Source organism: Aulonocara sp. 'chitande type north' Nkhata Bay, linkage group LG22, assembly GCF_057382095.1.
Source record: "Aulonocara sp. 'chitande type north' Nkhata Bay isolate Kocher_YH1m ecotype deep benthic linkage group LG22, A_spYH_male_GT1.1, whole genome shotgun sequence".
Lineage (NCBI taxonomy): Eukaryota > Metazoa > Chordata > Actinopteri > Cichliformes > Cichlidae > Aulonocara > Aulonocara sp. 'chitande type north' Nkhata Bay.
This window is the reverse complement of record NC_141364.1, coordinates 34,758,796-34,781,842: the sequence shown is the minus strand read 5'-3', so window position 1 is coordinate 34,781,842 and position 23,047 is coordinate 34,758,796. Positions and strand designations below refer to the sequence as shown.

The 23,047-nt window shown below is 42.5% G+C and overlaps 1 protein-coding gene across 2 annotated transcripts; it reads left to right on the top strand.

Annotated features, from left to right (window-relative positions):
- The first annotated feature begins 2,876 nt into the window (after window positions 1-2,876).
- LOC147304557 (tropomyosin alpha-1 chain-like) lies at window positions 2,877-22,661 on the top strand. 2 transcript variants are annotated; one of them, XM_086280023.1, is made up of 10 exons: window positions 2,877-3,067; window positions 3,338-3,463; window positions 9,065-9,198; window positions 11,259-11,376; window positions 11,553-11,623; window positions 11,802-11,877; window positions 12,068-12,130; window positions 12,330-12,399; window positions 20,890-20,968; window positions 22,036-22,661. In XM_086280023.1, the coding sequence occupies exons 1-10, from the start codon at window positions 2,954-2,956 to the stop codon at window positions 22,037-22,039; spliced, it is 855 nt and encodes a 284-aa protein (XP_086136149.1). In that variant the 5' UTR covers window positions 2,877-2,953; the 3' UTR covers window positions 22,040-22,661. The 2 variants fall into 2 exon arrangements, with proteins under 2 accessions (XP_086136149.1, XP_086136150.1); XM_086280024.1 differs by lacking the exon at window positions 22,036-22,661 and having other exon boundaries at window positions 20,890-20,972.
- The last annotated feature ends 386 nt before the right edge of the window (window positions 22,662-23,047 follow it).

Sequence of the window (23,047 nt, the reverse complement as noted above, 5' to 3'; positions counted from 1 at the left end):
CCAAAATGTGGTTCCTTCCTAAATCCAGAATCAAATTTAAAGTCCTTGTCCTCACATGCAAAGTCTGGAAGAATCAGTCTTATAGTACCATAGTACAATACCAGAGTACTTTATAATGGGAGGCACTCTGTATTTGTTTATACACCACTCTGCACTTAGTCGTTAGTTATTATTTATCTCTGGATCTCTGGTGTTACTTCTTGTGAAAAAGGAGTTTTTTCTTTCCACTGTCAGTGTTTTTTCATAGGGGGTCGTCTGATCGTTTGAGTTTTCTTCGTATTGTTGCACAGTCGTTCATAAATGTGACTGTTGGTGTGATTTAGTGGTGTGTGAAAAAGGTCCAGGACCCAGTTGCAGAGGTTGCAGTTATCAGCAACAACAGTTTGCTAATAGTATTAAAGGTAGAGTTAAAGTCTAGGAGGAGCAGCCTGACACAGGAGCTGGCCATCTTTGTGAGAGCAGATCGTCAACACTGACCACTCTGCATCCAGTGCACAGTGACAATTTTTATGGCACATGAGTCCATGTTAGTGTATGTAGTGGGTCATAACTAGCCCCTTAATGCATTTCATGACATTGCTGCTGCACTCTTGATGCGCTCTCACTCTCTTCAGACACACTGGCACCGTCTGAAAGAGTGAGATGTTAAAAATATCTGTGCAGACTTGTGTGAGTTCATAAGCTCTGAACCCTCTTTGGAATACTGTTTGGGCCTTTTGCTTTTGCTTTCTGGGGGTTGATGCACGGCAGTGTGCTCGTCACATCTGCGCCAGACATACTGATTGGTCAGCTCAGCTGGTGAGACAGCGATTCTGGAGCTGGAGGAGGAGATTCATAGAAGGAGCCTGTAGGCTCTGTGAAGGGTAACTGAGGGACACTCAGCATCACTTACTATAGTCAGTGATGCACTGAAGAATGGCAATAGCGTGGTTGTTGACTTTGCATATAAGGACTTCATATATTCAACATGACTAATTAAAATTTCTCATCTAAATATAATTTCGACTTGCAGTTTTTACATATCCCTTAAGGATATTCAGTCTATTAGCACGACTCACATCGAAATGAAAGCAAGTCTTGATTTTTCCTCCCGGAGCTCCACCTGGAAAGGTTTTTGGTAGGAAAAAGTTAGTTTTGTTTTTCATTTTCTCTTTTGGAAACTTTAATGTTTCAACACTTTGAAGGAAAAAATACAAAAAGAAATGAATAAGCTCCAAACTAGCTCCATGTTAGCCATGAACAGGCCAGCTCGGGGCTATAACAAGACACCATAGTAATATCCTGGCCATCCTTTTATTTTGGTGAACAGTAAACAGCATGCACTGGGATGATGGAGGATGTAAAGTGGTGAGCTGTGGGAGTGAGATATGGAAAGGAGTGGTCATGTTGTTCTTAGTGTCATTGTGTCTTCTGACCTGAAGGATCCCACGTCTTCAGCTGTTTCAGGTCTTACACTACTTCAGCCTGTATACAGCAGCTGTTTCCTGTGTCTGCTGCTTTGCAAAACAACCTCAACCCCAGTTCTACCATTTCAAGCTGTTCGTGTCATTTCATGAACATTTCTGTTGTCAGTGATGCTTTGCTGTGTTTCATGACGGTGTCTTGGTACTACTCTTTCTCCCTCTATGCTTTCCATGTACAGAGATGGGCAGTAACGCGTTACTGTAATCCGATTACTTTTTTCAAGCAACGAGTAAAGTAAGGGATTACTATTGCAAAAACGGTAATTAGATTACCGTTACTTTCCTGTAGGAACGCTGCGTTACTGCGTTACTAAAACCGTGATTTTTTTGCGAGAATGTCTCATGACAGTGACGTAAGCGAGTGCGCCGTTCGTGACAACAGCTGTGTGCAGATCAACAATGGATAATATATCGAGTGCGGGAGAGAGTATGAGCGTGCAGCGTTTAAAGCGTGGAAGTACTGACCTTACTTTGAGTTTGATTCCATAAAAAGTGACAAAAACATTAGTGTCCGCTGTGCGTGGGAAGAAAACTTCTTTTTACAGCGAAAAAACACCTAAACTTCCAACAAGCACCGAGTAGCTACGACGTAATGGGAAACTCACAGAGAAACTCGCGGATTCTTCAACTGACCGCGGCACACCTGCACCAGGGTAAACCTCCGCCTGCCCCACTCCTGCTTTACAGGTGAAAATAGAGCAACAGGACCGCTGAGTCTGTGACTTTATTTATTTTCTGCTGTGTTTTACTTGCATCTATTTGAAAGACTGAGTGTAAACACAAAAAATATTTTATTTTATGTGCTGGAATGTGCAGAAAATAGCTTTAAATGTTAAACTAATTTCTTCCAGTCAGAGAATGTTGCATATAATTAAATGTTTTGCTTGATGCATAAAGTTAAAAGATTAAAACTGATAAAACAAGTTTTAAAAAGAGACTTTTCCATTTGATTACATTTTGTATGATGGATTATGCAGAAAAAGTAGAATTGGGCTGAAAGATCTATCGCTTTATCACCTCTTCAGGTTGTAAATCGTGTTTTTAAAAAGTAACTAAGTAACTAAGTAATTAATTACTTTTGAAAATAAGTAATCAGTAAAGTAATGGGATTTCTTTTTTGGGGAAGTAATCAGTAATTAGTTACTGATTACTTTTTTCAAGTGACTTAACCAACACTGTCCATGTATGTGCATGGAAGGACAGACAAAAGTGGTCCTGAAAACACATTTCATTTCTGTTTTTTCCTCCTTCTTCACAGCTACATGATAAGAGCAGATCAAAGATATTCTGAGGTGCTTGTGTGGAGGTTCATCTTCCAGCTAATCTGCAGGGTACAGTTGTGTGTGATTTTGGGGGAGTGTCTCCTTGTCTGTCATATAAATAGTCTGCTGCTTTGTTAGAGTTGGTGTCTCTTCCAGTTTGCCAGTCTCAGGTTCTGCACCAATTAGTATTGATCTTTTACAGGAAAACGCTATTACACATCAACAAAAATGGAGGCCATCAAGAAGAAAATGCTTATGCTGAAGTTGGACAAGGAAAATGCGCTGGATCAGGCGGAACAGGCTGAAACGGACAGAAAAGCAGCTGAAGATAGAAGCAAGCAGGTAGGTCACACAGGTGCAAATCACATGAAGCGGACTCATCAGTCTGGTGGTTTATATGAGCTTAGTATGTGGTGTAGTTTAGCATCTTGTACCAATGAATGAATGAAAATAGGAAAGATGACTTTTTGAGACTTCCAGAGACCCAGTTATGTTTTATCTGTGGTTTTGGTGGATGGTAGTCAAACAAGGACCTGAGTCTGCTGCTGAGGAAAGTCTGTCCAAAAATGTACATTAAAATCTAACCCTGTGTTTCTTGTCCCACGCTATCAGCATGAAGACGAGCTTATACAAATGCAAAAGAAGCTGAAAGCAACAGAAGATGAGCTTGATAAATACTCCGAGGCCTTAAAGGATGCTCAGGAGAAGCTTGAAGTTGCTGATAAGAAAGCTGCTGATGTGAGTAAAACTAATTCACAGTGGTGTGTTTGGTGCATTTCATAATACCACATTATTGATTACTGACCAACCTTTACATTCTGAAAATACAAAAGAAAATATGTCTCTTCCACAAAGCAAACAGATTAGCAGGGTGCTGACGTGGATGTGACTCTTTGGGAGATTTTTTTCCCTATTTTATGACTGGGAAGGCCAAGAAACTGTAATACATGATACAGAGCTCTCTCAGTGGTGGCATTGTGTCTCACACAGCATGAACTGATGGCCAGTGTAAACCAAGCCAGTTTGAGTTCCTGTTTCAGCCTTGCATTCCATTCTCATCATGCTTACGTCTCACAGCTGTTGGGGGATTCAGAGCCCTTTTTAACTCTGATGTCAACCACCCAACCTTGGCAGTGAGATTAACAATTGTTCAAGTCCATTTTAGGTACCCATGCCTCCCAGATCACAGTAACTGACGGCCTTTATTTAATGGATGTAGCCTAATTTAGGCTCATTCACTGTGGCTCTCACAGCACAATAAGAACTAGACTATCATAAACCAGTGGGCTATTGCACTCACCTTTCTCCACCTGTTTTACTTTCATCCTTCAGCTCGTGCTACAATGTTTAGTTCTCAAAGGTGTCCATCCAAATGGTTCTCTTTCACACACTGACTTTGAGAATTTAAACTAGCGTCAGATTCACAGGACGGGCTCTCTGTCAGACATCGCTGAAGTGAAATACAAATGCAGGCCATAAGAGGCTGAAAAGAGATGGGGAACAAATGGAAAACAAACAGATGATATGACAAAAGTACTTTTTATACACACACTGAGGGGTGGTTAGAAATGAGACACCACTGAGGAAAGTCAGACACGGATTAAACTACAGAAAAGAGGGTGGGGCAGATAATCATACACAAGGAAAGACAAGACAGGAGTAGAAGGTCAGACACGAGGAAAGTAATGTTCAAAGGGAGGAAGAGGAATTAACCAAAAACCCATAAATAACACAGAAACTGACTAAATCTAAACAGAGACAGAAGAGGAAACGGGGAGATTTCGTCTGAGAGAAGCGATAGTTATTTCTATTTCTCCATATTTTTGTATGTTTATTTGTTTTATGTTATCCATACAAATAAGTGTTCAAAACCTCTTTTGGACAGATGTCCAATGTTATGATCAGAAAGTCATTGGTGCCCACAGGTGCACACAAGTGGTGAGGCGGTGGAGTCCTTTTGTTTAATGGCTGACCCCATTAAATCCAGTCGAACCAGTTGAACCAGTCGAGCCAGTCGAGCCAGCCGAACCAGTCGAACCAGTCGAGCCATTACTTACAGAAACTCAGTCCACTAATTTAGCTCTTAGCTACAGTCCGTATGTTTTTGGACAGTGGCACACTTTTTGTAATTTTGCCTCTATACAGCACCACACTGGATTTTAAATCAAACAATCAAAACCATTTTCAAAAACCCTTTCTTCAAAAGATATGGCAGTTACATCGGATGAGAATCGTGCAAAAACATAGATATATTTATACAAATATTTAAAATATTCCAGGAAAAAGGGAATTTATCTGTCTTTAAAGACAATATCACTATTAATCATTCTTTAGCTCTCATTTTCCAGAGTGTTGATTATGGACACGATTTACCAAAATAAATCTCTTTTGCTATCCATCAGTAGTCCTTCAAATAAACCATAGCTTAAAGATTTTAGTTTGCTGTCAATGATAAAACCTGCTGTTCTGTAGCAGGCTAACAATAAATGTTCAAAGGTTCCACCTTCACCGTGGTTCAGCAGAGGACCTTTTCTTATGGTAATTTAATCTTTCTATATTCTCTTGATTCATAATTATCACCATGACCTCATCAGCACAAGCCATGGCTGCCATTCTGTATGAATCACAGATATTATTACAGACCACTGGACACGCTCAGCCTGAGGATCTATCTCGTTTTGCTGCGCGGCACTGACCAGCGACTCGATCTTCCAGGTGATCCAACGACGAGGGAGGCTGGGAGGATTGGTTCACTCTCTTTGGGGGGAGAGAGCATCTGCGTTGGTGCTCCACGAGTCTGGGAGGTAGAAGTTTGTATAGTTAAACTGGGCAACCAGAAAAAGACCACCTGGCTTGCAGTGAGTTTGATCATTTCTTGTGGTCATCCAAACAACAAAGGGATTTTCAGCTTCCTCTGCAAGTGCCTCCATTCTTCCAGCGCCAGCTTCACCACCAGCAGTTCTCACCTCCCCATGTTGTAATTGTGCTTTGTGGGTGACAGCTGATGAGCAAAGAAAGCCAAGGGGTGCATTTTATCAGCAGCCCTCTGGGACAACACTGCATCTAGAATCCAAAGTGTCAACCTCCTCAATGAACTAGAGTGTGTTGAGCAAGAATAAGCGCAGAGGCGAGCAGATGCTCCAGATGGTCGAAGGTTTCCCAGGCTGAGACATTCCACTAGAAAGGCGTCTTAAGAAAAGTCAGACTTTGCTATTGTTCCGATAAACCAGCGATAGAAGTTGGAAAAACCTAAAAAGTAGACACTGTAGATGTTTCCTGGATATGGGAACTACCACTGCCTGCACTTTCACCATGAATTTGCTGCATTCAACTATCTTTTGGAGCAAAATGTCCTGATTTGAAGTGAGGCCACAAAGAACTCACTCACATTCTCCCCACTTTTGTCATTGGATGGTGATTGCATCCTGGTGCAAATCAGTGTCTGTTGAGCCCATTGTGGTCAGATTGTTGTGTCATAAAACCAGCAGAAAGATGGGCCCACTCACAGATCACTGAGAAAACATCATGACTCAGTGTTTCTGTGTTTCTCAGTTCTGGTATTGTTTAGCTTCCTTGTTCTTCCCACTTTAATCATTTTGTATTTCCAGTTCTGAATTGTTTGTTCCCTTTCGTGTCCTGGTTGTCTTGGTCTCGTCTGTGTTCTCCCCAGCCTGTCATGTCAGTCGCCCTCTCCATCTTCTCAGTCTGTCTCCCCTGTCCCAGTGTTTGTATATCTTAGTCTGCGTCTTAGTATGTTTCCTGTTTTATTTTGGCAGTCTCTCATCCTGTGCTCAGTGTGTTCAGTTTTGCTTCCTCCCTTCCTGTTAGTCTGATTATTTCCTGCTGTGTTCCCTCCTGTTTCCCATCCACTCATTATCCTGTGTGTATTTAAGGCCTCAGTCTCCCTCTCCTCACTGGTGTGTTGTCCACTGGCTGTGTTTCTCAATGCTCCATGTTCTCCTCACTACTCGTTCCACAGAGATAAAGCTGCTTCTTCCAGTTTACCCTCTTCGTGTTTGAGTCCTGTAACTGGGTCCCACTCTTGACAGACATAGCTAAGCATTTTGCAATCTGGCGCCATCTGTTACAGCTGAAATTTCTTAGGTATCAAAAAGCAGAAATGAGGTTTTCTTGGCAGTCGTCATTTTTGCAAAACCAAAAGAACTCAAAAGTACACAATACTGTACACAACAGTACTCCAGTGCATAATGTATCTGTGCGTGAACAAGTCAGTTAGGCAGAAAATAGCAATTCATGATGGAAACTGCCTTCAAGCCCTTGAGCTCTGCAGGAAATGTGGTTTTATCGAGATGGATTTTTTGGTAGCAAGACAGAAAAGACAGAATTGCTGTTAATGTTGTTGAAATGTGAATCGTAATTCTGGTCTTCGTGTGCTGCTGGTTCAGTAAATTTTGTCGTTGCACGATGAAACTGGCAGCTGTGGAATCTGTGAGAGCTGTGCTTTCAGCAGAGACACTGTTTGTGTACTTGTACTTGAATCTGTATTTTGTGTTTACATCTTTTCACTTATACCTGCTCTTTAATTGGTTAAAGAGTTATTCTAGCTGTTTTATTTTGCCCTTTCAATGCTTGTAAACCTTGGTATATTTTAGAAATGGGTCTAATTCCTGAAATAGATTTTTATACCATTAGGAAAACATTCAGAACACCCGACACAGATCTTTCTGTTAAATATACTTTCAATCTTATGTTTATTTGTAAAAATCTACAGAAGTCTTTATTTGTCAGTCCTTTTTCTTTCAAATCTTCAAAACCTTTTTAATTGGTCCCATTAAGTAAATCAAAATATTTAACCAAACCCATATCTTTCCCTTTCTTAAATCAAGTATCCGTTATATTTGGGATAAATCCAGGGTTGTGTGAGTCTATAGGGCTCCTGGTCTGGTTCTGTCTGACCACATTAAACGAAGTCCTAGGACATGCTTGTATGCAGGGACTGGATTCATTAAGGTGTGTGGAGAGGCTTCTATCACCTATTATTACCTGCAGACCAGGTTACATATGTCCACTAGATTGCCAGTTGTGCATAAGATGTATTTCACCTGTGTGCACCTTCCTCCACCTTAACATGCCACCCTGTGTTCCTTCCTCTTCTTGAAACATGCATTGACCAGTCATTTCCATCCTTTGCTGAAATCACTTCCTCATCACCCGTGTTCCCATGTCTGTTAAAGTTGACACCAGTTACCACTCATTACCACTATATTCAACTTTTCTGACTGTGCAGCACACGCATTAACATTCACCTATTTCATGTACAGCTTTGAACTAATGCTCCGGTCTGACAGACGCTTCACCTGAACAGAACTATTCGTATACACTTCCTTCAAAATGACCCATAATCGAGTTCTCTCTCTAGAACAGTTTGAATCCACCTCCAATGCTACTGGCCTCATCACTTCGACCTGGTCTCTTGTACACACAATATGTCTGTTTTCCTTCTCTTCATAATATCTCCCTTCATGAGCCGTAGTCCATACGGACTCCTTACTCTTTTCCACGTTCCTGCATTTCTGTCTTTCTCGATGCCTCCTAACTCACCTTCCCTGCTGAGTCTTCCTTTGTCTTCGGCCAACAGTGGCACCCTGTTTTCGCCCTAACACCCCAACCATTTCTGCAGCATTCCAGCAATCAGGTATGTATCATAGAGTGGCCAGACCAGAGCCACTCCTCAGTAAAAGTAAGTTGGAGTTTTCCAAAAGGCACCTGAAGCACTCTCGCACGATGAGAAACAAAATTCCCTGCTCTGATGAAACAAACACTTAGCTCTTTGGCCTGAATGCCAAGCATGATGTCTGGAGGAAATCAGGCACCGCTCATCACCTGGCCAATGCCATCTCTACAGTGAAGCATGATGGTGGCAACCGGCTCCAAACTGCTCTGGGCCTCGAAGGTCCTAAGCACACAGTCCAGATAACAAAGGAGTCACTTTATGATTACTCTGTCCTTATGTGACCTATAGAGCCAAGACTTGATTTAAGACCTGTTAAATCTAATATTTGTAAATATGTTTAAAAAGAAAATTTCAAGCAAATGGAATAATGGTGTAATAAGACAAAATGTGGAAAAAGAGAGAATACATGCACTGTATCACGATAAGCTTCTGGCTGAGTACATCATCCTAACTCACTGAAAACCAAAAAGGTTATTTGAAGAGATTCTTTGGAAAAGCTTTGTCCACATCCACATTATATTATCCACTTCTTTGGAATAACATGCAATACACTTCTATCAGGAAATGCTGCTTTTACTGTGTTAGACATGTGCAGCGTATGTAACAGACTGTTTTTCTAATTAATCTGCTCCTTGTATTCTCAGGCAGAGGCAGAAGTGGCTTCCCTCAACAGACGTATCCAGCTCGTAGAGGAGGAGCTGGACCGCGCTCAGGAGAGGCTGGCAACAGCTCTGCAGAAACTGGAAGAAGCTGAGAAGGCTGCAGATGAGAGCGAGAGGTGACTCTGCTGTGACCTCTATTGTTCTTCTGCGATGAGTATCACAAGTCAAGCGTTATAGGAACAGCTTGAATGTCAGTGACCACACTTTTCCCGTTGGATGGTTCATGAACATACTGTGCTAGAACCACACAAAAAAGACCTGGGACTGAAAATGTATCTTAATATATCAGTAAAAAACTCCATAGATGTTGAATAGCTACTGAGTATTTGAGCTTAGTGCAGCCATGGAAGCAGATGGAAATTTAAACTGCAAGCGAGATCTTTGTACTGGCTGATCAAACTTTATACAAAACAGGCACCAGGAACTAAACAGGAACCCTAAACTGGGGGTACACTAGAAACCAGGAACACTTGGAGGTCATCAGACCCATGACTGGAACATAAGAGACACTGACAGAGTGTATACATAAGAGAAGTGGAGATGCATAGAAACACAGCTGGAGCAAACTAGACAAACGTTAGAGGGGAAACAAAACTGAACACAATGCACATGAGACAAGGAGCGAGAGAGCGAGGGACATGACGGGCTGGGGGGAACACAGACGAGACCAAGACAACGAGGACACGAAATGGAACAAGTAACTAGAAATGCAAATGATTCAACTAGCTACATACACGTGGCTACAATGAAACTACTTAACAAACTTAGAAATAGCGACCAAACTAACAACCTTGACGAGTCCAACAGAAAACAGGCGTCCTTACAATTGGACAATCTGTGTAACCTCTGTAAGGCCAAGGTATCGCCTCATGCTACTGGTACTCACACCAACACCAGCCAAATGCAAAACTAAAAAGTACCAAAAAAAACATTCAGAAAAGATGAGGAGGGGAAAGAGTCAGTGGCCTCCACCTGTTAAACCTGCTTCTCTGGTGCACTTGTTAGTTTTATTAAGACCAAAGCAGCTCAAACAATCCCCTTTGCTACTTAACAGATCAGGTCAATATCTGAAAGTTTCATTGAGTTGGTGCTATACTCATTTTTTTAATTGTGTATTATTGCACAGTCTATTATTAGCTTCCTCCCAGTCATATGTAAGGCAGCAGCATCTAAACAGAGGTTATTAACACCACGTTCTTATATTTAGCTGACAGATTTTCAAAATGAACTGTTCTATGCATCAAATCCTATCTGCCCCACAGAAAACACTGTGTAGCTATGGTGACAGGTCACTGTGTGGCAGCACCATGACCTAAGTGAGGCTCTTGATTACATATTTGATCACCACACTGGTGAGGAGGAGAGAGGCCAGGAAACTGACAGTGAGGATGGATCAGAAGCTGAAGATGGCACGGAATATAATCCAGATAAAGAGGAATGATGATGACGATGATGGCCATCGAATCATGCTTTGAACTGTTCCTGATTAATTAAACATGATTTACATGTTGTTATGGGCGATTCGCTTTGACAGCCACAATACTATTCAGGGTCATCATCAGCAAGACAAACTGGCAGTGATTAGAGGTTTGTGACGAGTGCGTGGAATAGCAGCCACTCATCACTCATGTCCAAGTCCAAACATCACAGTGTCTGGCCACCGGCAGGGGACGCTGCCCTTTCAAAAAGTAAATGCCAATCAAGCAGTCTAAACATGGCATAAAGATATGTCAGAAGTGCAGTTTTGGGATAATTTCCTAGCCACACAAATAAAACATTCCCGTCCACTTTTGGCCAGGACCACAACAGGTGTTGCTTTATGTGACTATAAAAGATTTGAAATGGTTTAAAAACAAATGTTCTTAACGTTGTAACTTATCCAAAGTAGCCTGTGATAAACAGTAGACTGTGTTTCATCTGATCATTTCTTACAGTCAAACTAATCCAGATGTTTTTTCAGATTAATGAGACTTAGAAAGGCTGTCATGCTCACAAGAACGTGAGCTGATTACAAAAATCTAACACAACATACAGTGATAATACATCTATTATTATAGTTTCTATATCTGATCGAGAACACAAAATTGTTTTACATGAAATGAACGAAGCACGAGGGTTAAAAATGTTTAGCAGTGTATTTGTATTGTCAGAAAGTAAGGATGGTTTGTCTGCACAGAGGCATGAAGGTGATTGAGAACAGAGCTCTGAAAGATGAAGAGAAGATGGAGCTCCAGGAGATTCAGCTGAAGGAAGCTAAACACATCGCTGAGGAGGCTGACCGCAAATACGAGGAGGCGAGTGTTTTTGTTCTTGTCTGTTGCAGTCCGCTGCAGTGATGCACTTTCTTTAGGAACCAAAGACATTTGAAAGGAGCTGGTAACTGTATCTACCTCTGTGTTGTTATTACAATAATACTGAAAAATAGCAAATCCACGGTGCAGGACCTTAAACTCTCACACTTTCTCCTCAGGTTGCTCGTAAACTGGTGATTGTAGAAGGAGAGTTAGAGCGTACAGAGGAGAGGGCAGAGCTGGCTGAGGCGTGAGTACATATACCGTGTTACCTGCCTCATGTTTGGGGTTTTTTGAAGGACAGAAGCAATTATTTCCTAGGAGCACTGCTTCAAGTGTTTACAGGGTTTTTTTTACATGTCATGGCAAACATTTAAACTGTGAGTTTTCTGCACCAACCTGTTTTTGTCTTCTAAAAACTCTAAAAGTAAATGTGCTGAGCTGGAGGATGAACTGAAGAATGTCACCAATAACCTAAAGTCCCTGGAGGCCAGGGCTGAGAAGGTAAGGAAAGGCCAGAGACACTGAGAGTAAACATATATTTTCAAAACGTGACTTTTTACATATAACAATAAAGAAGCTGACACAGTACACTCGGGAGGTTTAGAGTCAAACCAAGTATCTCCTTGCCCCGCTGTGACACTTCACCATCCTGCAGACCTCACCCTCTGAATAATCTTCTCCTTCCACACAGTACTCGCAAAAGGAGGACAAGTATGAGGAAGAAATTAAGATCCTAACTGACAAACTGAAAGAGGTGAGCAAGAAAGAAAAATGACCTGTAGATATTCTAAATGCTGGATTTATTGATCATTTTATTTATCTATTTAAAATATTTTCTACATTTAAATGAGCGCTGGGCTCTAAATTTTTGATGCTTTGAGAGGTCAACATACTGCTGCATTTCTGTTACTTCTTCAACTTCGTTGTCTGATCAAAAGTTGTTGCTTTAACAGGCCGAGACGCGAGCTGAGTTTGCTGAGAGATCTGTGGCCAAGCTGGAGAAGACAATTGATGATCTGGAAGGTAAAACACTCATTTCTCAACAAAGTTCACCCTTTAATTACCGTATTTTTCAGACCATAAGGTGCACCAGATTATAAGACGCACTAAGCGAAACAAAACAGTCAAATAAGTCACACTTTACTCAACTCATTCTTCTTGCTTCCTCCACTTCTGTACCATTGATTCATTAATGTTGAATTCTCTGGCAGCTGCTCTGTTCCCATGTTGTTGCAGTATATTAATCACTAACCTCGTATTGTGGATGGATTATCTCAGTTGTTCTCCTGACTGAAGTTTGGTCCGTTTACAGCATCCTGCCATGCGATTGCATTTGTCTCTAACTATCAGGAACCTTAACATTATCCAGTGGAAAAAAGTTAGCGTTCATCCTCCAGCTTCACTGTGTTTGTTATGCTAACATAGCTGTGTCGCTAGCGACACGTAGCACATCATTATATACAGTAGCAGCTAGCCCAACTTCAGTAACCCTACAAACGTCACTGCTGTTTACTTTCCTGTCTTCATTTATGTTGGAAGTGATAGCAGAGCTGTACGTTTTAATATTTTCAGAAATCTCTCAGTCAGAACATGCTATGGTCATGTCCAAATTCATGGGCTGCATCCTCCTGAGGACCCGGCCTTCGTGGTCTACGTGGGCCGGGTCCTCAGAAGGTCGGGTAGGCCGGAAGTAAACGGCTGTGGAATTGGACGGTCCAGCCTTCTGATCAGCGTCACCACTGTTCTCGGTGGAGTTTAATAAACTCGTCCGTCTGCTTCTTGCTATCTAAAATATAACCAGACACTGGTGTAAATTCTCGACTGTCTCATACTTCTGTTTAATCAGTTTTCTGTTTGACGTTTAGTCAGCTGTGTGAAAACCAAGGAGGAACCCACCCGGGGGATTAATAGTTTTATTTTATCTAATCTAATCTAATAACTTTAATCTCAGCCAAACCGATTTACTCACGAACAAATAAAACACTGAAAAAAGCCCAACAATAACATTTTTAGGTTGTCTAAGTGACTTATATATTACGTTTAACCTGAGTAGCAAAAGTCTGCGGTGATCTGAAAATGATGTGCCGGGAGTTGTGCCATTCTCGGCGGCTTCAGTGACCCTCGAGCTCCCGGCTAGCTATCGAGCTGGTGGGTAACAGACGTCTCCGAAAATGTCGGCACACTTTTGCAAATATGCGATATCTTGATAAACCGAGCAGATATTTGAAGTTTACACAACTACTTTCTCACCTGAAAATATGTTAAAAGTTTATTTTGTGACCCAGAAAGAATAATAAGAGTAATTTTAAAACTTAGTAGCGGACGCCATTGCCAGAAACTGGAGTTTGGCTGGGCCGCGCTATGAATTCTGGGATATGGTGAACCACGAAGGACACACCCGACCCATCCTTCAAATTCGGGGAAAAGGAGGACGCATTTGTCGGCTGCATTCGGAGGAGTCTACGACTTTGGACAGCCTTCGTTCGCTGTATATATATATACATATATACACACACACACACACACACACACACACACATATGTATATATATATATATATATATATATATATATATATATATATATATATATATATATATATATATATGTGTGTGTGTGTGTGTGTATATATATACACACACACACACACACACATATGTATATATATATATATATATATATATATATATATATATATGTGTGTGTGTGTGTGTGTATATATATACACACACACACACACACACACACATATGTATGTATATATATATATATATATATATATTTATACATATGTGTGTGTGTGTGTGTGTGTGTATATATATACACACACACACACACACACATATGCATATATATATATATATATATATATATATATATATATATATGCATATGTGTGTGTGTGTGTATATATATACACATATATATATATACACACACACACATATATATATATATATATATATGTGTGTGTGTGTGTGCGTGTATATATATACACGCACACACACATATGTATATATATATATATATATACATATGTGTGTGTGTGTGTGTGTATATATACACATATATATACACACACACACATATATATATTAGGGGTGCACGGTTCGGTTCGGTTCGATACTTTGGTGTCACGGTTCGATATTTTTTCGATACAAAAAAATGTTCATGCCTTTTTAATTTGTCATTTATTAAAATTATAAATATATATTTTAACTCAAAAGTACAGTTTTTAAATTTAACCCTAACCCTTGTGCGCGTTTTTTATTTTGACAGCGAATGCGCACCTGCGGACCACTTATGTGCACCCCTGGTTATTTAGCTCGTCATATTGCAGCCACAGAAATTCTTTTGTCCATGAAACCATAAAGCTGCACTTTCTTTTTGCCTTATAGTCTCATTTGTCATAACTTCTCCGTTTTGTGGTAAGCTTTTCTTTGGCTGTCACTTCTTCACCCCGACCTGTCTTATTTGGCTCAGCAGAACTAAAATATATATACTGCTACTTTTACACACGACTCACATAAGCTCAGCGATTCTCTGCGCGATCAACCTCTCACATGTTTAAGCTGCGGGAGATTTCACTTGTCATGTTTGCATAGTAAGCTAACGATTAATAAGACGATGTCAGAGGAATTGGTGCACAAATTATCATCACTCACAGATCAGTGCTGTCATTGCAAAGTGAAAGCAAAAAAACAAGCGCAAATTCAAACGCGATTTCAATATGTCACATATTGACAGTGGCTCACCGATGCCAATGACATAATTACCCAGCTACATTTCTGAAAGAATGCAAAAGCATTGACATATATTTTTCCTACAATAGCCCGACGGGCAGGGAAGAGATAGAATTTTGGTAGCCCGACTGGAAAGATCGCTAGCTCCGGGACGTCGGGCTAGCGATTTTGCAAGCCCTGTATCTGATTGAGGAATCACTCATCTTTGGAAAAGAGAGTTTATTACAGAGAAATGTCTCTTTCCAAAATAAAAGCTATACTATCCGCTTCTTCTGGGCTATATTCTCAGCAGCATAAGGAGAATCACGTGCTAACAGCTGTCTAAATGACTCGGCTAAAGTTAGTAGCATGCTTGTTGTTTTTGTCTTTGCACTAGGATGATGTCGGCGTAAATGTGCAGTCATATTCGTTGTGTTCCCACTAGTGCTTTCAGGTTAATCTCGTTGTAATCAGTAATCTTCCGGCGTCAGTAATCTTCCGGCGCCCCCCGTGTGCCTGTTACAGCAGCTCTGCTCAATCTGAGTTTCTTTCTTTCTTATCTTTTCTTCTCGTAATTTTTTATAACTAACGTATCAGTAATTAGACTCTGCAACCATGTTCTACCGTTTTGTGCTAGTTCTGGTCGTTTTTCTTAGTTTATTTCTACTTTTTTCACGCGTGTCTGGGGACCCAGAGCAGGGATCCTTTGTTTACAGTAAGGATCAGCTGTTAGCGCTGCGTCCCGCAGCGGTACTGCCGGCGGACAGACCCGACATTCCCAGCGAGCTGAGGAGGAAAAGACGGGGGTGTCGTGCTGGGAAGGAGCGCCGTCGCCCGAGAAGGAGACGTTATCGACCATCTCTTCCTTCTGTAATCATTGGAAACGTAAGATCTTTGCCCAATAAGATGGATGAGCTCACGTCGCTAACCTGGTCACAGAGGGAGTACCGGCAATGTAGCATCATGATGCTAACGGAGTCGTGGCTAACACCGCTAACTCCGGACACAAGCGTGACACTACCGGGATTTCAGATGCTGCGAGCGGACAGGACGAGAGAGAGCGGTAAGAGGAAAGGAGGGGGACTGGCAGTTTTTGTGAACGACAGATGGTGTAACCCTGGGCACATCACTGTGAAAGAACAACTCTGCAGCAGAGACATTGAGCTGTTAGCCGTTAGCATGCGTCTGTACTATCTGCCCCGGGAATTCTCGCATGTTATCGCGATAACAGCGTATGTCCCCCCCTCGGCCAACGCGGATGCAGCCTGTGACACTCTCCACTCAGTGGTCAGCAGACTGCAAACACAATCTCCGAGAGCCCTTCTCATAATATCAGGGGACTTCAATCATGCCTCTTTGGACTCCACACTGCCCACCTTCACCCAGTATGTGACCTGCTCAACCAGAGACAATAAAACACTGGACTTACTGTATGCCAATGCTGAAGAGGCATACAGTTCATCACCTCTCCCTCCACTGGGCAAATCTGACCACAACCTGGTGCACCTTGTCCCTGTGTATGAGCCCTTAGTGCGCAGGGTGCCACCAGCCACCCGCACAGTACAGAGATGGTCAGAGGAGAGCGAGGAGGCTCTTAAGGACTGTTTTGAGTCGACTGTGTGGGAGGTGATCTGTGACGACCACGGAGAGGACATCGACAGCCTTACTACATGCATTACTGACTATATAAACTTCTGTGTGGATAACACCGTACCTACCAGGACTGTACGGTGTTTCTCCAACAACAAACCTTGGATTACCCCAGAAATTAAAGCTGTCCTCAAGCAGAAGAGGAGAGCCTTCAAATCCAAAGACAAAGAGGAGTTGAAAAGGGTGCAGAGAGAGTTGAGGGGACTGATAAGGAATGGGAAGGACAGCTACAGGCAGAAGATGGAGAACCAGCTTCAGTAAAACAACGTTGGTGAAGTCTGGAGAGGCCTCAGAACCATCTCAGGCCACAAACAGCAGAACTCTCTGCCTGGGAGGGATGTGAGATGGGCAAATGAACTGAATCATTTCTTCAACAGATTTGATTCAACCATGAGACAGTCTACAACATCGGCTGCAGACTCACCCACCCCCACTGCTGCTGTTCCACCTCTGACACTTCACACCTCCTCTATTCACCCTGCTCACTCCCCCCCACCCCCAACAACAGCATCCAATACACACTCAACACAAGGCTCCAGCCTGTCTCTCTCAACCACCCAGGTTAGGAGGGAACTGAGGAGGATTAATGGCAAGAAGGCAGCGGGCCCAGATGGCATCAGCTCGAGGGTCGTCAGGTCCTGCGCGGACCAACTGTGTGGGGTGATGGAGCACCTCTTCAACCTGAGCCTGAGGTTGGGAAGAGTCCCACAGCTCTGGAAAACCTCCTGTGTTGTACCAGTGCCAAAGACTTCACGCCCCAAGGACCTCAACAGCTACAGGCCGGTGGCTCTGACATCCCACCTGATGAAGACCCTGGAGCGGTTGGTCCTGGCTCAGCTTCGGCGCCTAACAAGCTCATCACTGGACCCACTTCAGTTTGCCTACCAGCCTGGCATTGGCGCGGATGATGCCGTCATTCACCTCCTACATCGTTCCCTCGCTCACCTGGAGACCGCTGGAAGCACTGTGAGAATCATGTTCTTTGATTTCTCCAGTGCCTTCAACACTATTCTTCCCTCGGTTCTGAAGGACAAGCTGGAGAACTCTGGAGTGGACCATCACCTCACTACCTGGATTTTGGACTACCTCACCGACCGACCACAGTATGTGAGGACTCAGGGCTGTGTGTCGGACAGGGTCGTCTGCAGTACGGGGGCCCCACAGGGAACGGTTCTGGCTCCGTTCCTCTTCACCATCTACACTGCAGACTTCTCCCACAATTCCACCCAGTGCTTCCTGCAGAAGTTCTCTGATGACTCTGCAATAGTCGGCCTCATCACTGATGGGGACGACAAGGAGTACAGAGGACTGACTCAAGACTTTGTGGACTGGTGCCAGCTGAACTACCTCCAGATCAACGCCAGTAAAACCAAGGAGCTGGTGGTAGACTTCCGCAGGCACAAGCATTCTCCACTGCAACCACTGAACATCCAAGGTATGGACATTGAGGCTGTGGACAGCTACAGGTACCTTGGTGTTCATCTGAACAACAGACTGGACTGGACTCATAACTCAGACGCCCTCTACAGGAAAGGGCAGAGCAGGCTGTACCTGCTGCGGAGACTCAGGTCGTTTGGAGTGGAGGGCCCACTCCTGAAGACCTTCTATGACTCTGTGGTGGCTTCTGCTATCTTTTATGGTGTGGTCTGCTGGGGCGGCAGCATCTCTGCTGGGGACAGGAAGAGACTGAACAGGGTGATCCGAAGGGCCAGCTCTGTTCTAGGATGCCCTCTGGACCCAGTGGAGGTGGTGAGTGACAGGAGAACGGCGGCTAAGCTGTCATCCCTGTTGGACAACGTCTCCCACCCCATGCAGCAGACTGTGACAGCACTGAGCAGCTCCTTCAGTGGGAGACTGCGGCACCCACGGTGTGGGACGGAGAGATTTCGCAGGTCTTTCCTCCCCACTGCTGTCAGACTCCATAATAAAGACTTTAACTGATCAAGCACACACATCCATACATATGCAATAATACTAAGTGCAATAATCCTTTCTGTCATCGTTGTATTTTTACTCAGTTGTATATAGCATTCGTATTCTATTTTTATCTTATTGTATATTTTTATTCTATTTTATTCTACTGTATATAGTATATTATTTTATTCTATTCTGTACAGCTGTGTACTGTATTTATTCTTATTGTATTCTAATTTTTGCGTCATAACTTTTGCACTGTCCACTTCCTGCTGTGACAAAACAAATTTCCCACGTGTTGGACTAATAAAGGTTATCTTATCTTATCTTATCTTGAAATGACCTTAACGCCACAACACGGCAAATCTCCGTTAACGAGCTACCGCCGTGCGTGGGGCTAGACGGCCAACACGTTAACGAGCTAACTGCGCTAACACACTAGTTCACACCAATGTAATTAAGCATTGCATGGCACATCCAACATACTGTTTTACTTTAGTCCATGACGCGCTTACCTTCAGGGTCATACGTCACATGAAAACCAAAATAATTCCAAACGCCAGATCTGAATGAGGGTGGGGGAGGTCCATGTTGCAAGGAGAGCTTAACTTCTGTCTCGCTAGCTTGCCCTGCGCTCTTCCTCCTGACTATGCTGTCTGTGTTGAGCGCTCAGTGGATCTGCGCTCGACAGTGCAGCCTAGGCGGAGTAGTCGAACGCAGATTCACTGAGCGCTCAAAACAGACAGCATCGTCAGAAGGAAAGTTGATTAAATTACAAATGTTGTATTGTTCGATACATATGCGTACCGAACCGAAAGCACTGTATCGAACGGTTCAATATCGATACGAATATCGTTGCACCCCTAATATATATATATATATATATATATATATATATATATATATATATATACCCAATACCCAATTATTAGCACAGACGCATTGTGATTAAATGCTTCCTGGCTCCATTTAAAGCTCATAATGGCAGAGTCATCACAGTACGGATACCGACTACGGAACAGAGCAGTCGTCAGCCACCTCCTGTACATGGATGACATCAAGCTGTATGCCAAGAGTGAACGAGACATCGATTCACTGATCCACACTACCAGGCTATACAGCAATGACATTGGAATGTCGTTCGGACTGGAGAAGTGTAGTCGGATGGTAACAAAGAGAGGGAAGGTAGTCAGAACTGAGGGGATTGAACTACCAGAAGGCAACATTGCAGACATAGAGGACAGTTACAAGTACCTGGGGATCCCGCAGGCGAATGGGAACCATGAAGAGGCCGCTAGAAAAGCTGCAACCACCAAGTACCTGCAGAGGGTCAGGCAAGTCCTGAGGAGTCAGCTGAATGGTAAGAACAAGATCCGGGCCATCAACACGTACGCCCTGCCCGTGATCAGGTACCCTGCTGGGATAATAAGCTGGCCAAAGGAGGAGATAGAAGCCACTGACATCAAGACAAGAAAGCTCCTTACCATGCATGGAGGGTTTCACCCCAAGTCCAGCACCCTGAGGCTGTACGCTAAGCGGAAGGAAGGGGGCCGGGGACTGGTGAGTGTCAGCACCACAGTCCAGGATGAGACAACGAACATCCAAGAATACATTGGGAAGATGGCCCCAACTGACCGAGTGCTCAGTGAATACCTCAGGCAGCAGAAACCCAAGAAAGAGGAGGGAGACGAGGAACCATCATGGAAGGACAGGCCCCTGCACGGTATGTACCACCGGCAGATAGAGGAGGTGGCTGATATCCAGAAATCCTACCAGTGGCTGGACAAAGCTGGACTGAAAGACAGCACAGAGGCACTAATCATGGCAGCACAAGAACAAGCTCTGAGTACAAGATCCATAGAGGCTGGGGTCTATCACACCAGGCAAGACCCCAGGTGCAGGCTGTGTAAAGATGCCCCAGAGACAATCCAGCACATAACAGCAGGGTGCAAGATGCTAGCAGGCAAGGCATACATGCATGTATGGGAGGATGTCTCCAGTACGTTCAGTTGTGATGAAGAGTCCAAGACAGTGAGCAGCACTAACACAGAAAACAAGGCTACTCTTATTAACTGGACTCTTCTATTTAAGAAAGAACTGCTTAGTTCATTTTTTTATAACTTAGTATTTCACTGTGAATGTTTCTGCAGATCAGTTTCAGCCTCTTTGTTCAAACTGTCTGTTTTCTTTCTTCACTTTTGTCTCTTGTCTGTGTTTATACCCACAGATGAACTTTATGCACAAAAGCTCAAGTACAAAGCCATCAGTGAGGAACTGGACCATGCCCTTAATGACATGACCTCTATGTAAGTTGTGACAGCACATGGATGACCAAGAGTCTTGCACATTTAAATCAACCACTTTGTGATTTAATAATGAATTGTGCCATAAAATATGCATTATTAGTAAATTGATTTCAGAGCATCAGGCTGTCCATTTTACTGCATTAATTTAAAAAATGCTTTAGAAAATTACAAAAATCTTAATTATTGTTAAATTAAGTTTTTAATTGAGTGTTTAATCTTTTTTTTCTAAATAAACAACTAAACATTAAAGAGTTTGATAGTGTTTTACCACCCAGAATAAGTGCACTGTAAACTTTAAGGTACTGATGTTCTGTGTGGCCTCTTCTTACTGTTGATAGACAAACAGCGGGTACAGAATTGAGACACTATTGAAGGCTGATATGCTTGTTTTGGGACCTCAAAGATGATGCTGAAAACACACTAAAGGTTTAAACCAGGGGTCAGCAACCGTTAACACCCAAAGAGCCATTTGGAGCCGGTTTCCACGCAAAAGAAAACACTGGGAGCCGCAAATACTTTCTGACATCTAAAATGAAGATAACACTGTATATATTGTTTTTTACTTTTATGCTTTGTGTGAACAACTAAGGTGTGCTGCTTATGAAATCCATGAAGTGCTACAGAGAAAATGACATTTTATTTATGTAATTAACACATTTTGAACTGAAAGAAATATAACAAAAGGAAAGCTGAACTAAAATGATCCAGCAAACAAAAACTGTTGTGAGCCGCCACCCTTATATCTCCTTTGGGCTTTTGGAGCCTTGACCTGACTTTTAAAAAATAATTGAAGAAAAAAACATTCAGCCTAAATACGTATTTTACCTGGTTAATGTGTGTGGCGGGCGTGGTCTGTGCGGAGTCAAATATCTTGTCAGCAAATTGAGCACCTCTGTTAAAGCTGACGGATTCATCAATGGGTTCTTTTGTCGTGGCCACCATGTTATCTGTAAATCTAGACCTGCTTGTAAACATATTGAATGGCCTATCAATGTTGCACTTGTGTTGCCTAAGATGTTATTTCAGATATAATTGCACTTACTGTCTTTTGCTTCTGTTGTTTTCAGCTAAATGTTCAGAATCTCCACCATCCTTCCAGGTTGTGACCTTTTCTTCTGCTGACCATTACTCTCAGCTCTGCGTCTGTGATCGCCTACCTGTATTTACAGTATTCCCTCTAAATCCTCGAAGTTTGCTCCCGTGCAGTTAGCCTCTTATGATTCAGTTGTCCATGGATAATTGTTTGCTCTCTTAAATGTTGTTTTGTTTTGCTCTTCGTTGTGCTTCTGTATCAATTCTGTGCTGTATCCCTGTTTAAGGAAACATCTCTGGGTTACGTCATCTGTATTCATGGTTTATTTTCTTAGTTTGAAGTTATTAATATTTGTCTTGCAATTTCGACGGGCGTTCTGCAGTGTTCAGTCCCTAATGAATGCTTTCAGGATTTTCTTGTCTCAGGAATTCATGGAAAATTTGGTGATGAAAACCACATCTGGATAGAAATATCACCAACCTATATATATAAATATACTTAAAGATTTTCCTGAATTGTGAATTACAAAGTATTATGATTGTAAAGCCCTGGTGAAAGTATGTCTCATGTTCATTTGTCTGTCAGCAAAGTAATTTGAACAGTTTTGGAATTTGGTGGAGACGTGGAGCACAGGCAAAAAAATAAAACCATTTACATTTTGTTGCAAATCTGGATCTCTTTGTTGAAAATTACACGAAAGCAGAGATTTGCTGGACTGGTGCTTTAAACTTTTTGAAAATACGCCGATGCTGTGTTCTGCCCTGGTGGTTAACATGGAAAATTGACATTCATTTTACTCTCGGTTTGTGCACACTGCACATCGATGATACCCTGCAAAGCATTGTGAGATGTAAGAGCTTCAGGCTTTTCTAAAGAAATGTACCTGTTACCAATTTTTGGAGCTAAATGTGAAAAGCAGCACTGCCTCATTGTGCCTGTTGACACTTTTACTGGAAACATGGACTTACCTGGGATCCCCCTGCCTGCCCACTCTCCTCCTCCAAGAGACACCATGATGTTCAACAACTGTAATCAACCCTTAGCGA